The sequence below is a fragment of the Onychostoma macrolepis genome, chromosome 09 (assembly GCF_012432095.1).
Source record: "Onychostoma macrolepis isolate SWU-2019 chromosome 09, ASM1243209v1, whole genome shotgun sequence".
In the NCBI taxonomy this organism is placed as follows: domain Eukaryota; kingdom Metazoa; phylum Chordata; class Actinopteri; order Cypriniformes; family Cyprinidae; genus Onychostoma; species Onychostoma macrolepis.
The window spans coordinates 10,620,526-10,634,578 of NC_081163.1; the positions used below are offsets into that span (position 1 = coordinate 10,620,526).

General features: G+C 37.1%; 1 protein-coding gene and 1 non-coding gene across 30 annotated transcripts in view; one reads left to right on the plus strand and one right to left on the minus strand.

Moving 5' to 3' along the window:
* The window catches only part of clasp1a (cytoplasmic linker associated protein 1a), a 73,789-nt gene that overhangs the window by 35,537 nt on the left and 24,199 nt on the right, over nucleotides 1–14,053 (minus strand). For 28 of the 29 annotated variants that reach the window (XM_058787462.1, XM_058787457.1, XM_058787458.1 and 25 more), the window contains exons 3-8: nucleotides 11,999–12,077; nucleotides 11,467–11,570; nucleotides 11,062–11,153; nucleotides 10,729–10,804; nucleotides 10,208–10,305; nucleotides 7,313–7,383 (exon numbers count right to left, since the gene is read on the minus strand). In XM_058787462.1, coding sequence (XP_058643445.1) covers nucleotides 7,313–7,383; nucleotides 10,208–10,305; nucleotides 10,729–10,804; nucleotides 11,062–11,153; nucleotides 11,467–11,570; nucleotides 11,999–12,077 — 520 coding nt within the window. Of the gene's footprint in view, nucleotides 1–5,326; nucleotides 5,468–7,312; nucleotides 7,384–10,207; nucleotides 10,306–10,728; nucleotides 10,805–11,061; nucleotides 11,154–11,466; nucleotides 11,571–11,998; nucleotides 12,078–14,053 lie in introns of those variants that run through there. The other variant, XM_058787455.1, reaches the window with a different exon arrangement.
* Nucleotides 12,711–12,838, plus strand: LOC131547595 (U4atac minor spliceosomal RNA). Its single transcript, XR_009272972.1, has one exon. It is a non-coding gene; the product is annotated as a U4atac minor spliceosomal RNA (small nuclear RNA).

Below are 14,053 nucleotides of genomic sequence, written 5' to 3' on the forward strand. Positions count from 1 at the left end.
ACAGACGATCATAACATCATGCCAACCTGCATGTTTTGATTATAACGATGTCAAATGAAGACCTTCATACTACAAATCCAAACCAAAGACCTTTTTTTTTGGTGTTCAAACATGGCAGCAACCATTCCGGAGTGATGTCTAAAGCAAGCTACAGTTCAGAATACATCTATGAGGAAATTAATAGATTAATCTACTGCGAGGGATTCTGGAAGTAAGCTGAAATCAAAAATGAGCGGACGTTCACACATTCCAGCAGTCTTAGAGGAAGGGGGTGGCACACCAATCTTTCTGAACAGGAAGGAGCTAGAGGATGAATCTATTCTGCTGCCTCATTCTTGCAGAGCACCAGTGCTGTCCATACAATTTTGTCTGATGATTAAATGTCATGCAGATTATTGTGAATAACAATCCAAATTTGTTAATGTCAGCTTATACACATTTTTTTAAATTATATTTTTGGTCATTTCATGCATTTACTGGATAGGACAGTATAGAGATCAGACAGGAAAGCATGGGGTGGAGAGAGGGGAAAGGGATCGGCAAAGGACCTCGAGTCGGGAATAGAACTCAGGTCACCAGAGGTGCATCTGCGCTATATGTTGACGCCCATGAGGCCATCAAATCCGACAGCTTATACACGATTAACAAGTCATTTATTCACACTGAACTTGGAAACATCAATAAATTGCTTGATATCCTAGACATTTTTGTACACAAATGTTGTAAACATTAGAATGAAAAAGTATTTTAAATGATATAAATATATGCAGCACATATAATTATGTAATTCTAATGTTAATTTGAAAGAAAAATAAAATGTACATGTCATGACATTTCAAGTGTTCACTTACTTGACTGGCAATATTGGGAGTACTCGTTCATGTGCACGATTAAACGATTAAACCAAATAATCATGATGAGGCGATTATGTAATAATCCTGACAAGCCTACAGAGCACACCACAAACAAACTAGTCAAAGCAAATCAAGGCAGTCGGAGCAAGAGAAAAAAATATTTCAATTGATATTTTTGTTCCAAGTAGACTCTAGTCTCTATAAACTTCAATAAACACACACAACAGGAAGACAAAATACACAAAACATCACATGCAGTACTACAAATGTATTGCACTGTGACTCTCTATGGAAAGACAAAAAAATAAAAGAGTGCCAGAAAGCTGTCAGTTGAAAATGAAAATTATGTTTAAAAAGCAAAAATGTGCAGCTTATAAGTTTGTTAAAGCTCTTATACAGTATGTGTTAAAAAAAAACAAAGTAACAATTCAAAATCATTGTCTGTTATCAACAGCAAAACATGAAAAAAAAAACTCAGAATATTCCTTTAAGAAGATGTATTCAAAATAATCACACAGACATCACACAGTCCTGAGCATTACTGAGATAAATGCATTACTTAAAAATGTTCCCACGAGATAATTTAAGGTTATGGCAAGAAATTCCAAATATGTATGCAAGATGCCAGCTCAGGTCCCACTCAGACCTGACTCCCAAAGAATGCCAAACTCAGAAAACCTGCAATGTATACAACATATCCTTATATGACAATTCCTGTTAGATGTCTTAATAAATTAAATCTCCACAGGAAGGCCTTTGTTTTCATGCCACTGTTTTACTATGGAACAGAATCCTCTTATATGTGCCTTCCTCGGTCATTCAAAATATTTAGATTATTTAAAAATACGTTGTTTTAAATTCAACCTTTTGGTTGATGGCTAAGCGTGCAACAGATGTGTCAAATCAATGCACATGCATACAAAAACCAAATAAATGTGTTGGAGGTCATTTCTCAGCATTTAGCTGAGATATGCCGTTCAGAGAGAGCCAATGTAGGCGGAGGAATGCATACGCAGTCCGTTCTAGTTAAACCAGCTGAGAGGTATGCTGACGGCTGAAAAATACAGCCCAATATCATTGGTGGGTGGTAGGGACAACAGAACATGTGTATGTGTGTGTAAAACATCCGTAGACGGCGGCAATATGCCTACAAAAGACATCTTTCATAAGACAGTACGTGGGCAGACAGCTATTGACAGTCAAAAAAAAGGCACAAAGGCATCATTCACGATCCTCTGATATCAAACTATCAGTTTTAGCTGGAGCTCAAGCAGCGAGTTCAATGTTTCATTTCACTTAATGATAACAATTTTCTTTGATTTGAGAGCCTACAGAAGCAGGCCGCCACTGGCTCAACAACATGCTCCGTAACTCGCTTAATTGGCCTAAAAATCAAATGGTTCATCATAAAACTGCTGTGCAAATCAATCTAACAGCAAGCTTTTATTCAATTTAATAGGAATGTCTCACTTGGAGCAGAATTGGACATTTTTTCTGTTTTATACTGCCTAAAGATTGTGAAAGGCACTTGAAAATCTAGGTGGCAACCTGTCAAATGAAATAATAGGAAAGACTTAGTCATACCTTACCAGCACTGGTTCCAACAACATAGCCCTAACACACACACACACACACACACACACTTTCTAAAGTTTAAAACTTGCATAAAATTGAAATCTCCCCGTTTTCTTCACCCAAAGATTCTTACTGTGAAAGATTCATCCATGCATGCGTTGCATTTAAAAAAAAAAAACAAAAAAAACTGAGTTTGTCATATTTGAATCAAAACGTCATAACCTTAACTTCCAATGAAGCTTCAGACTTCTCTCTGGTGACAAACGTTTAGTTTACTTAGAATTCTGCTAAACTTATAGGATAAATTAAAGGGATAGTTTGCCCAAAAATTATAATTCTGTCATTAATTACTCATCCTCATGCCGTTCCAAACCCAGAAGACCTTCATTCATCATCGGAATACAAATTAAGATATTTTTGAAGAAATCCGAGAGCTTTTTGAACCTGCATAGACAGCGACAGAACTATCAGATTCAAGGCCCAGAAAAGTAGTAATGAAATAGTTAAAATAGTCCATGTGACATCATTGGTTCAACCTTAATCCTATGAAGCTACAATTTAAAAAAAAAAATGACTTCATCCAACAATTTCTTATCTTTTGTGTCAGTCTTCAGTCTTTCATGAGAGTAGCACGACACATGCGTGTGATGCTGCTGACGCAGGACATAGAACCCGGATGTGCTGCGCCTTATTTACAAACAGAGGAATGCACACGCATGCATCAAGGTACAACCACTGATGTCTCATGGACTATTTTTACGATGTCCTTACCTTTCTGGGCTTTGAATGTGATAGTTGCATTGCTGTCTATGCAAGGTCAGAAAGCTCGAAGATGAACGAAGGTCTTACGAGTTTGGAATGACATTGAAGGCGAGTAATTAATGACAGAATTTTTTGGGGAGTGAACTATCCCTTTAAAGTCATATAGGTTTATAACAACATGAGGCTGAGCAAACAACAAAATTGTAATTTTTGGGTGGACTATAACTATCCATAGTCACCATCTACTATAACAGCACTATTTGTAGGCAACACCATACATCTGTACAATTTACATATTTCTCAATTCTCCAATGGAACAGAGTAAATCAGCCCCTTTCAATAATAATTCTTCACAGAGCTAAAACTGACCACAAAATATGGATTTATACAGAAGGGCCATGTGGAGATGGTGATATTTATTTACTCCTACTGCTCTCAGATGTGAGTAATGTCCTTTCAAGAGGACAAACCCCTGGAACGGGCCTTAATCTCCTTGCCACTGAAGTTTTGAGTTTGAGAGATGTGTCATTTCAACCGGGGAGGGGAAGGAGGATATAATCTTTTCTGCATGACCTGCCAACTTCGAACAAAGTGATTTCCCGGCTCCTAAATCAGATTTTTCACATGCGACTGAAGACAAACTATGTTTTAATCCAGAAACAATGTCATTTGTTTACCACAGGAACATGGTGCTTACAGACCTGTGAAAACACCTGTCAAAAATCAGTGCTCACTTTCACGGCCACAGTACCTGCCACTGTGTCAAGTGACAACTTTCTTTAGCTGCTGATTGGACTGAGATGATGACACAGCATAACATGTCAGAGTGACTTTGAACATGTCAGCACAAAAAAACTTAGAACCAAAGCGACATGTTTACATAACAGTGCTGTAGGACAAGAACTCACACACACACACACACACACAAACGCCCCGATCCATTAATCTCACTCTCAAACTGTGCTGCCGGATCCAATATCAAGTGTGTACTGTATATAAAAAAGATGAACTGGTAGTGTAAAATCTCCATCCCTCGATAACCTCTAACTTTCTGAACACCCCTTCAGTGTGTCCTGAGATAAACACAGGGTGTCCTAGACCGCACTTCTACACTAATGCACATGACTCATAACCTGTATTATGTTGACAGTGTGTGCATATTGTGCAAAGGTGACAACAAATGTACAGAGCAGGGTACTTTGCTGAAGGTGAATGAAGTATTATGCTCTGAACAGAACGTGAGTCCTAGTTCTGTTGCATCACTAAGGATTCAGAATGGAAAGGAAACATGCCTTCATTTTGTATTAAAGCAAGCCAAGGAAGTGTTATTGTTAGTGTTATTCATTTTATTTAAAGTAAACATGAAATCAGTTATAGATTCCTGTTCTTATTCCAAAGACAAAAATAAAAATGTCTTCAATGTAATAACTTCATCTGCAATGGCTTTATTTTTGGCTAGCATCACAAAGGCAAGGGAAAATATTGTTAACCACCACTAAATTGTTATTTGAGCATTGTTTTAGAATAATGTTGTACGGGGGAAAAAAAATGCGATGCTCATGCTGTGAGACTATTAAAAAAAAAAAAAACAGCGAGAAATGATGCAACAATTATAGACATGCATTGGATCCACATGCTAATGTTAAAAAATACAAAATAGCACAAAGTCACACCTAAAATGCTTTAGATGAACAAAATAAGCAAATTCACACCCATAATGCAGTTATATTTACTGAATGCATTGCAACAACATGACAAATTGTAACAGACTGAAGAAACGAATTAGCAATTCAGGTGTGAGATGTCTTGAGTGTTCGATACACGTTACAAATCTAGTTTATGCACATCTGAATTCATGACAATCTGAGAGATTAGATGTTTTATTTTTCCAAAACGACGACATCTATAAACGGATACACTGCCTTTCCATGTCAAAATGTTTTGAAATCCAGCTAAAGAGATCGTAAGAACGGGTATTTAAATCTCAGAAGCGTTATCATCTGTAAACACGAAAACACAGAAAAAACATGCTGTCCCCTTGGCAGAACAGCAGCTGGAGGTTTAAGGCTGCTAGTGCCCAGCACTGCTTTTATTTGTCCCTGACATTAAAGCCGCCATTCCATTCCAATCCTTACCTTCTCCGGTTGTCATAGAGCAAGCGTCTCTTCAATTCACACAGAGACTGCAAATACAACAAAGCTCCAGCTTTTTTACAGTCTCTCTCTCGGGTCTCCGCCTCTCCCTCCCTTTCCCTTCCTGCTGCTGTGGTCTTGTGACTTCACCAAAGACAAAAGCCACCCAACTCTTTTAAATAAAGGACGTAGAAAGCATTTCCCCTGTAAAGACTGAATGTGATGGACAAACAGTTGATCTGGGGCCATTTGCTTGTCATTAACTCAAAAAAGATTAAGGGACAGCAAAGTAAATGTTCACAGAACTTGAAACATCTTCCTTATATCAACTAAAATCTTGACACAGGAAAGAGACTCCGGACACTGTGGCCCTCATACAACAGATTTACACAAAATATTATCAGTCCAAAATGAAAAGACATTTCCTATTATATAATGCTATTAATATTTGTGCAGAGACAGCACTTATTAAAAAAAGGATCTGGGCTGCAAGTGCTGCATCTACACGAAAACGGCAGAGTCATTTATATATAATGAATAATTATTTCTATATAATTTACCAACTCTAACTCTAGACTGACTCGCAAACAAAACATATTGTAACTACTATAAGAAAAAAAAAGAAGAAAAAAACACAGCTCCAGAGCTCCAGTCTGAGGTAGAAAAAGGAAAAAGATCCACCAAAATATCTATAAAAAAAAAAAAATCTCCCATTAATCAGACAGTAACCAACATTACTTGGAAATCTCTGATTAAAGCTTCTCATTACAGTGTATCTAAATCAGTTGTCTGTCAAAAGCACACTCATTTGTAAAACTCTCACAGTTCCGATACGGCAACAAGATTCATGACAAATGACTTTATATGTAGCAGTGCGAACCAAGGATCACATCAAAGCTTTTCAATTTCAAAATCAGCATGACATTATTCCATAAAATAAATCAAAATTCAGAAAAACGAAGACAAAGTATGTCCCTTTGATTCTAAAGTCAGACAAACATACAAAGTGAAAGCACTGCAGCATAAAACATTAAAAGTGAGTGTCGTTCTCTCTCTCCCACTCTCGCTCTATTTTCCTCTCTTTCAGGTGTAATTCTAAAGCTGACCCTCACCCTAAAAATGATAGATTCATATTTTTATTTATTTCTCAATACATTACCTCTGCCTGATTTCACTGACAGTTGAGTCAGATTTACAAAGAAAACAAAGTCGAAGAGGCGATCACCCAAATAAACAGACATTTCATTTTCAGTGAAATGACAAAAAGTCCTTATGCCACAGATGCTGCTTTCAACCACCCACTGAAATGCAAAATGAATCCAAATCCTGCAATATAATGTGCACAGGGCCGCAGGGGAGAACAGGAGGAGGAGGTGGAGGAGAGGGGGACTCAGACCTCCCTAATTCTGTTTTTCAAACAAAAATGTTTCATAGCCTCTATTACTTATAGATCTGCAACTGTTGTGATTCAACTAAAGGGTTCATCCAAAAAAAAAAAAAAAAAAATCCCTGTCCTAAAACATCATGAAATTCAAAGAGAAAACTGTTTTAAAACCTAGAGAGCTGCCTACGCAGACAACATTTTATATCATTACAGACATTCTTCTGACATGAAATGTAGTTAGATATCTTATTTTGGACTAAACTAACATCACATGTATCCTTCACAGAAAAGACAATCCCATAATGCACCGTGATAAGCTCAGCGAATAAAATCCATCCAAGATGGTGGAAGATGCAAGAGAAATGTTGATTATAAATATAATTCATCAATCCCCAAAAGTATAGATTAAATTAGCAGTTCAATCTAATTTTTAAAAATCCACAACATGGTGTCTATGTAGACTGTTACAAATGTATCACTTATGAGGTTAGGATGATGTAGGCAGTAAGTTCTGGAAGGCAGCCAGGGTAAATATCCAAGCTATGATGTTTAAAAGCCTGTATGGACATCTGAATTATTGGAATTTCTAAATGTATAAATCCTACCTGAACCTGAGGAGGGGATCATGTTCCCAGATCTTTGGACTTCATCAAATCTGCTGAAAATTACATTCAACCTGTAAAAAAACAGAAAGACATTTTTTTTAAAGTTAAAGATTGCTCAGTTACATAAAAAAATAACTAGACCTTCAGAACAGTAACTCCTGGAAAAGTGACTCTCGGTGCACACAAAACAATCCTCAGAAACAGGTGTTGCAAATCTAACAAAAAATGCTCTCACCAAGCATACCTTTCATTCGGTGACTCCCTTTGTCCTGAGATATCACCTGACTACACTACTATTTAACAAACGCTTAGACTATTAGCTATGGACATAATGACATGATGACCTAACTCATAAACTATGGACACAACAGACAGTAAAGTACTTGGTTGCTTAACATGTCGGTTAGGCGGTCTAAATGTGAGGTTCAAGGCCAGAACAAGCTGCAATGAGGACCAGACTTTTTGCCGTTAGCCATAAATCTGTCTGAGCGAGACTGGTTGTGATGTAACAGTTGATGTGTCACATTTCGGCATGGATGGTTTTGTGATCCTGTCAGTGTAATGCAAGCTTTGCACCAACTATATTTGACCGCAAAGCAAACCTGAAAGTCCAGAAGAAAGTGTAATATATGTGCGAAGAGGTTAGCCAATCATAACAGAGGTCATTTACAGGTCTTAAAGGTATAGTTTAAAGGTCAAAGAGATAATAACGTACAACAATACTATAATTCAATGAAAGTAACATCGTAAGTGGATCAAAAGAAAAAAGAATGATTTTAATTTTAGTATGGCCTGTTTAATGAAGCAACAATTCGGGAAACATTTAAGCGTCCTCAAATGACAGCAAACCATGTGAAACTGAACCATGTAGCACCGCTCTCTAAAACTCCTCCCACTGCGTATTCACAAAGCTGCGGATGTTTTCGTCCTGTAAAACCCTCTGAGAATCCTTCATCCTTTACATCCCTCTCAGAAGATTGTCTGTGCGACTCCGAGGCAGATCCCCAGAGCCCTGCGCATCAAAGCCGATTCATCTTCATGTTCTCAGCTCCCTGTGAGGGGATTCTGCCATGCTGAATCTGGACGGGCTGCCACATTTCTTTGCCTTACAGTGTGGCAAAGAATCATTTTAGGTTATAAATAGGGCTGAGTGATAAACTGAATACGCAAAGCATGCATTTATGATATTAATTAAACAAGGAACATTGTGAATAGTGTGATGATGTTAATGTTCAAAGCTCTAACTGCCAAAGTCATTAAATTCTAACTAGGACAAGTAAGTAAAGCCTTGTAATATTAATGTTTAAGAGGATGCGGTTTCCAACAATCACGCTGTTAGGATTTCATTCTAAATAAAGGCCACCCCTGCTGACAAATGCAAACATTTAATCCTACAACTCCATCATTTCTGCTTTACAAAGTGTCCCACAACAGAATTTTGAATTGCAAATTAGACGGGATGCCTTTTCTGCAGTTTGAAAGGGAAATGCTGGTGTTCAAAAAGAGATGTCTTGCTCTATTCACTTCATCCATGCAGACTGACTGCGTGCCTCTAAATTAAGCTGAGAAGATTTGAATTTTGCAGATACATCCATGGCAGTCTGTGAAAAACAGCAACGCTGAAAAACTGTCAGACTGTCAGTGCGCTTAAGACTCAAAATGGATATTGAACATTTGGAAAATTAAAACTTTGTTGTGCACGCTTGATTTATGCTAAATGTGGGCTTTAGTGAGAAAGCAACGAGAGTTTGATTCTTTCATAGATCCCCCCAAGGGCCATTTTAATTGTGTGGTTATCATTTTTAGTAACAGGATTTGGTCTAGTCCCAACGAATTTGGGCACAGATGCGCATGAAGCCAACTGAGAAGGCAGCACGGAAATGATATTAATCTAATAAATCAAATATAATGAGTGCAGCTCTTGGAAATGCAAAGGAATTAGCATTAGCTTAAAATATTTTTGTATGACCCAAATGATTGTATTAAGAAGATGGTGAATTAACTCAAAAATACTGGATTTGCAGTACACATACTTGAGCCTCGATGCTCACAAACAAGTTGCCGGTTTGACGTTGTGTCCGAAGTCACAGCAAACTGTTTTCCCCAGGCATGTTCCAATTGAGCCTCCCCTCAAAAGTCTTAAAACTCTAACCACTGAGAAGATCAGAGAAACAGATGCCTGCATGGTCCCTGGAGACATGCACAGATTTTAAGTGGGAGGGACATCAACAGATGTTACAACCAAATTCAGACCACAAGCAAATGCTGGCATGCCTTCCTCCTCTCCATGCACTTCAGTCAACTCTTGCTGTGCAGTATCATGGCTGGACGCTTTCTTTTGCAGGCTCAAACCCATAGAGCAAAACATCTGAGAGTGGCACTATGAATGCCATACATTTCTAAATGCTAAATCACAAATTCAGGAGGTTTAAGCTGAATAACATAGGCGGTGTGCTGTAAGCACATAATGTTAGCCGCTAAAAGCATATTAGTCTCAAGTTAGAGGGCAGAGCCTGATTCTGGGGCTACAGGGAAATGGAGACCTAATGACCTGTATGAATAGCCACTTTAGCCCCTTAAGTGAAAACGAATCATTACAGCACTAATAGAGACTGGTTCATGAATGTTTTCACTCTGTTTAGAAACACTTACTAGTGGGGAAAAATATCTGTCTAAATTTATCAATGCCTGATAGAAGTAAATGAACAGATGCAGTGTATATCTAGAGGGGAAAAAAACCTTCAAAACAAAAACATGAGTCCAAAATTAGACAGAAATCCATCTGAATTAAAAAAAGACCCTGGGAGTGACCAGAAGACTAACTAATATTGTAGATGTAATGCTGATGCATTGTCTGTGAATTGGCAGAGAGGTAATAAAAAAGGAAGAGCTCACCTTGATTGCGGCAGTCCTTTTTTGCTAAGGTCAATCCTAACCTTCTCTCCAACATGTCTGTATATTTCCACAAGGCAGTTCATGGCCGCATCCCGAACCTGGGCAGATAATTGGACAACTTCATATTTTCACATTTTAAAACAAGCCTCTAAACTGTGCACTCGTAAAAGTGAAAGCTTATATATAATGATATTATGGGTATAGTATAATGACAAATGTTTTAGGAGGAGTCTTAAATGCAAAGCAATTATATGGCTATTTTAATGTTTATTCTGCTATTTGAAATGCTTTCCACTGCATCTGTTAGCAATATTCATTCATATTGTAAAATCTATATTCATTTAATAAAAACAAATGTACACTGGTTATATTTCCACCAATTCCACATCCAAAGCCACCACCAGAGGTCACTATAGCTTTGTATAATGTTGCTACCTTCATCCATTGTTCTGTAAAAAAGCCATGTCATCCAGATCAGTTTAATCTTGAATGTCTTAGAAGATCACGACAAATGCACATACCTGACTTGTGGGGTCTCCGAGTAGATTACATATATGTGGTACAATTTTGCTCAGGGTTAAGCCTTGGGCACCGTATCTGAAAAACAGAAGCGATAGCGACAGGGAGGGCAGCTTTAGTGCATCATGCGGGCTTGTGGTATCTTTGCCAAGTTCAGCTTTAATGGATTATCCTAGAAGAATGTGCCGCTTCATTTTCATTTTAATAACTTAATATCTCTATTCAGCAGAGAAATTCAAATACAAGTGGAAATTTTAAACATAAAAGTCAATGTAAGTTGTATTTATGTTGAATGAAAGCTACAATATCCAGACTGAGAGGACAGTGAGACTTACGTGTTCAGAGTTGAGATGAGACAGAGACACACTCCCTCTCTGGTCCGGTTGTTTTTGTGTTTGAACCCCACCAACATTCGGTCCCATATGTACTGTGAAGACAATCCAAATGTAATACTTTCAATCTAATACAATTAAATGGCAGCTAATCTCATTATGAGACCTCCCATCAGCCTTTTCATGGAGCGTAGAGTTCAATTAATTAACTAAATGAAATCCTATTTAAAATGCCACAAAGGCATCTCGCAAGGGTACTTCTGAATGGAGCAGATTGTTCAGATCTTACATTATAAATATTGTTCAGGCTGTCATGATATTTTAACACAAAGACAAAATACAGAGATGCATGTTTGCCAGCATAATGCACCGTGTTTAATATGTAGGCTAAATAAAGACGAATAATACCTGAGGAGTAGCTGCCTGCTCCATGATCTTCAGCAGCAGGATTTGATCTTGGTCTCTGACTTGATCTTTGGCATCGCCTAACCGATCTATCAAGCTGGGTAAAACTGGAGATGGAGAGAACAAAGATTAGATATTAAGCATGTGCAAAGTTATTTCAATCTGAAGAGTGACAGTGATTGCTTTGAAATTCATTGATGAATGCAGTGAATTTGTAACAAAAACAGTGTTTGATGACTGCAGCAGTGATGCATTTAAAGCGGATGAATTTTAAGAAGCAACTTCTCAGAGGGTTTTAGTGTACGCTGACAGTTTCAGCACTTAAAGTATAACACTGTCAGCAAACTCAAACTTTCTGCAGGAGGCTGTCTCTCTTCTTTTTAAGCACCGCTGCTTAAAAAGTAATAATAAAAAAACAAATCTTCAAAATTTTCTTTAGATAAACTACATAATGAAAATAAATTGATCCTTATTTTTTGAGGTAATAAAATCTGACAGAGAAATTTTTGCACATTCAAGATATTAATATTCCTACCTGTACCAACTTGGGGCCGAAATCGGTCCTGTAATCTCGTCACTAAGGCAGATAGAAGGTCCATTCCCAACAAAGCCAACTGAAGATGAAAAAAGCATAAAATTAAACACAGACAAAAACTGTGTGTGCATTTTTATTCCATTTAAATGTGTGTATTGTTGCAATATACAAAAATCTTTAATTAGCTTTAAAAATCTTTAAGCAACATTATAATGTTATTGTCAATTCAAAGCATCACAAAGAACAAAGGAAATAAGAAGGTACAATTAATGAAATGGCCGCCCATCCCCCCAAACCGAACGAGTAGAGCAGAGGATTACGGGTAACAAATAGGACATCTGAGTCTAAATGAGCAATGCAATGGACTATGGATAACAGACAAATTTCAGATGAATCCAAAATAGTATATTACAAATATGAATACTAGTATTAGAAATACAACACATTCACATGCTACCTTAAGATTAGTATGCTAAATATAACCTTAGACTGAATGAGTAGTGCAAAGGATTATGGGTAAATCCCTAACATCTCATTTATTTTCTCCTTTCTCAGCCTTTTTTTGACATTACAGCCACAGTGTTACTTTCCAGTAAAGCTCATTAAACATATTTCATGCCAATGGTCAACAATTTGGTCTCTTTTATTCCAATCATCACAGAGAAGATTGGCACAAAACAAACATACTGCAAATGCTCCGCCCAACCACTTAACTTTCCTTGTCATGGGGTTGAGGACTGTTCAGTGAGCGTATAGTGAGAGCAGGCCTGCTAACACCACATCAACACAAATGCATCACCTGACTTCTTGAAGTCAGCTAACGGTGCAATTTTTGGAAATCCTTAAATACGTTAAATGATAGGCTAATTGTAAATCTTCACAAACAAACTAATTTTTAATATAGTCTGGGACTAACCTGTTTGCTCCACCAGTGGAAAAAGTGGAAGTGTCTGGGAAACCGATTTGAACACAGTCATTATTTGTGCAATTTCCTTTAGTGTGTTTAAAGTTTATCTCCTGTCATTTGTTTAGTACTGCCCTTTTGATTTATTTTACGTATGTATTTAAGCAGCTGGGTTTGACTCTAATATATCTACTATAACAAAGTCCTGATCCTTTGTTCTCACCCATACAGAAAATGACTGTAATTATGCTGGTGACACCCAGGACTGAGACACAGATAAACCACATCAGCTGAGAAGAGTATTAAATGCCTTAGAGGAGGTGTGAAAAAGGCAAGTCGTATCATGAGGCACTGGGTAGCACACAGCTGATTTCTTTGTTGTCCTCCTCCTTAACGTACACATCCTCACAGATAGAAATAGATTTAGCAACTTTCTTCTATATATACACCGTTCAAAGGTTTGGGGTCAGTAAGTCTTTTCTTTTTAAATAAATCAATACTTTTATTCATAATTTTATGCATCAAATTGATCAAAAGTGACTGTAAAAGCACTTTTAAAATGACAAAAGTTTGAACTTTCAATTTATCAAAGAATCCTGCAAAAATGTTCTTAATATTTCACAATATTATAGCAGCAACTGTTTTCAGCTGTTTTTATAATAATAATAATAACAAAATAAATTTCTTTGAGCAAATCAGCATATCTATGGAAGCCCGTTTCCACCACTGAATAGAAAATAAAAAAAGGTTATTTCAACTTCTCACAATTCTGACTTTTTTTTTTTTTTTTTACAGAATTGTGAAATATAAACTCGCAATTGCGAGTTATAAAGTCAGAATTAAGATTTATAAACTCGCAATTGCGAGTTAAAGTCCAGTTTTGAGGGGACTAAAAATTAATTCTTTTAACTTGCTAAAAGATATGATATAATATAAAATAAATATTTTTTTCCTCTAGAGCACTCTGAATTACCACTGTGTATTAAATGTGCTCAATAAACTTGCTTTGCCTAATAAGATTCTTGTCAGTTATGAAGATCTGACCACACCCGCTATTTACCCAAGGACCTCTCACTCCTCCACAAAACTGTAAGCCCGCCTCCTCCCAATATGCAATCCAAACCATCTTCTCACCAGCAACCTCCTGCTTC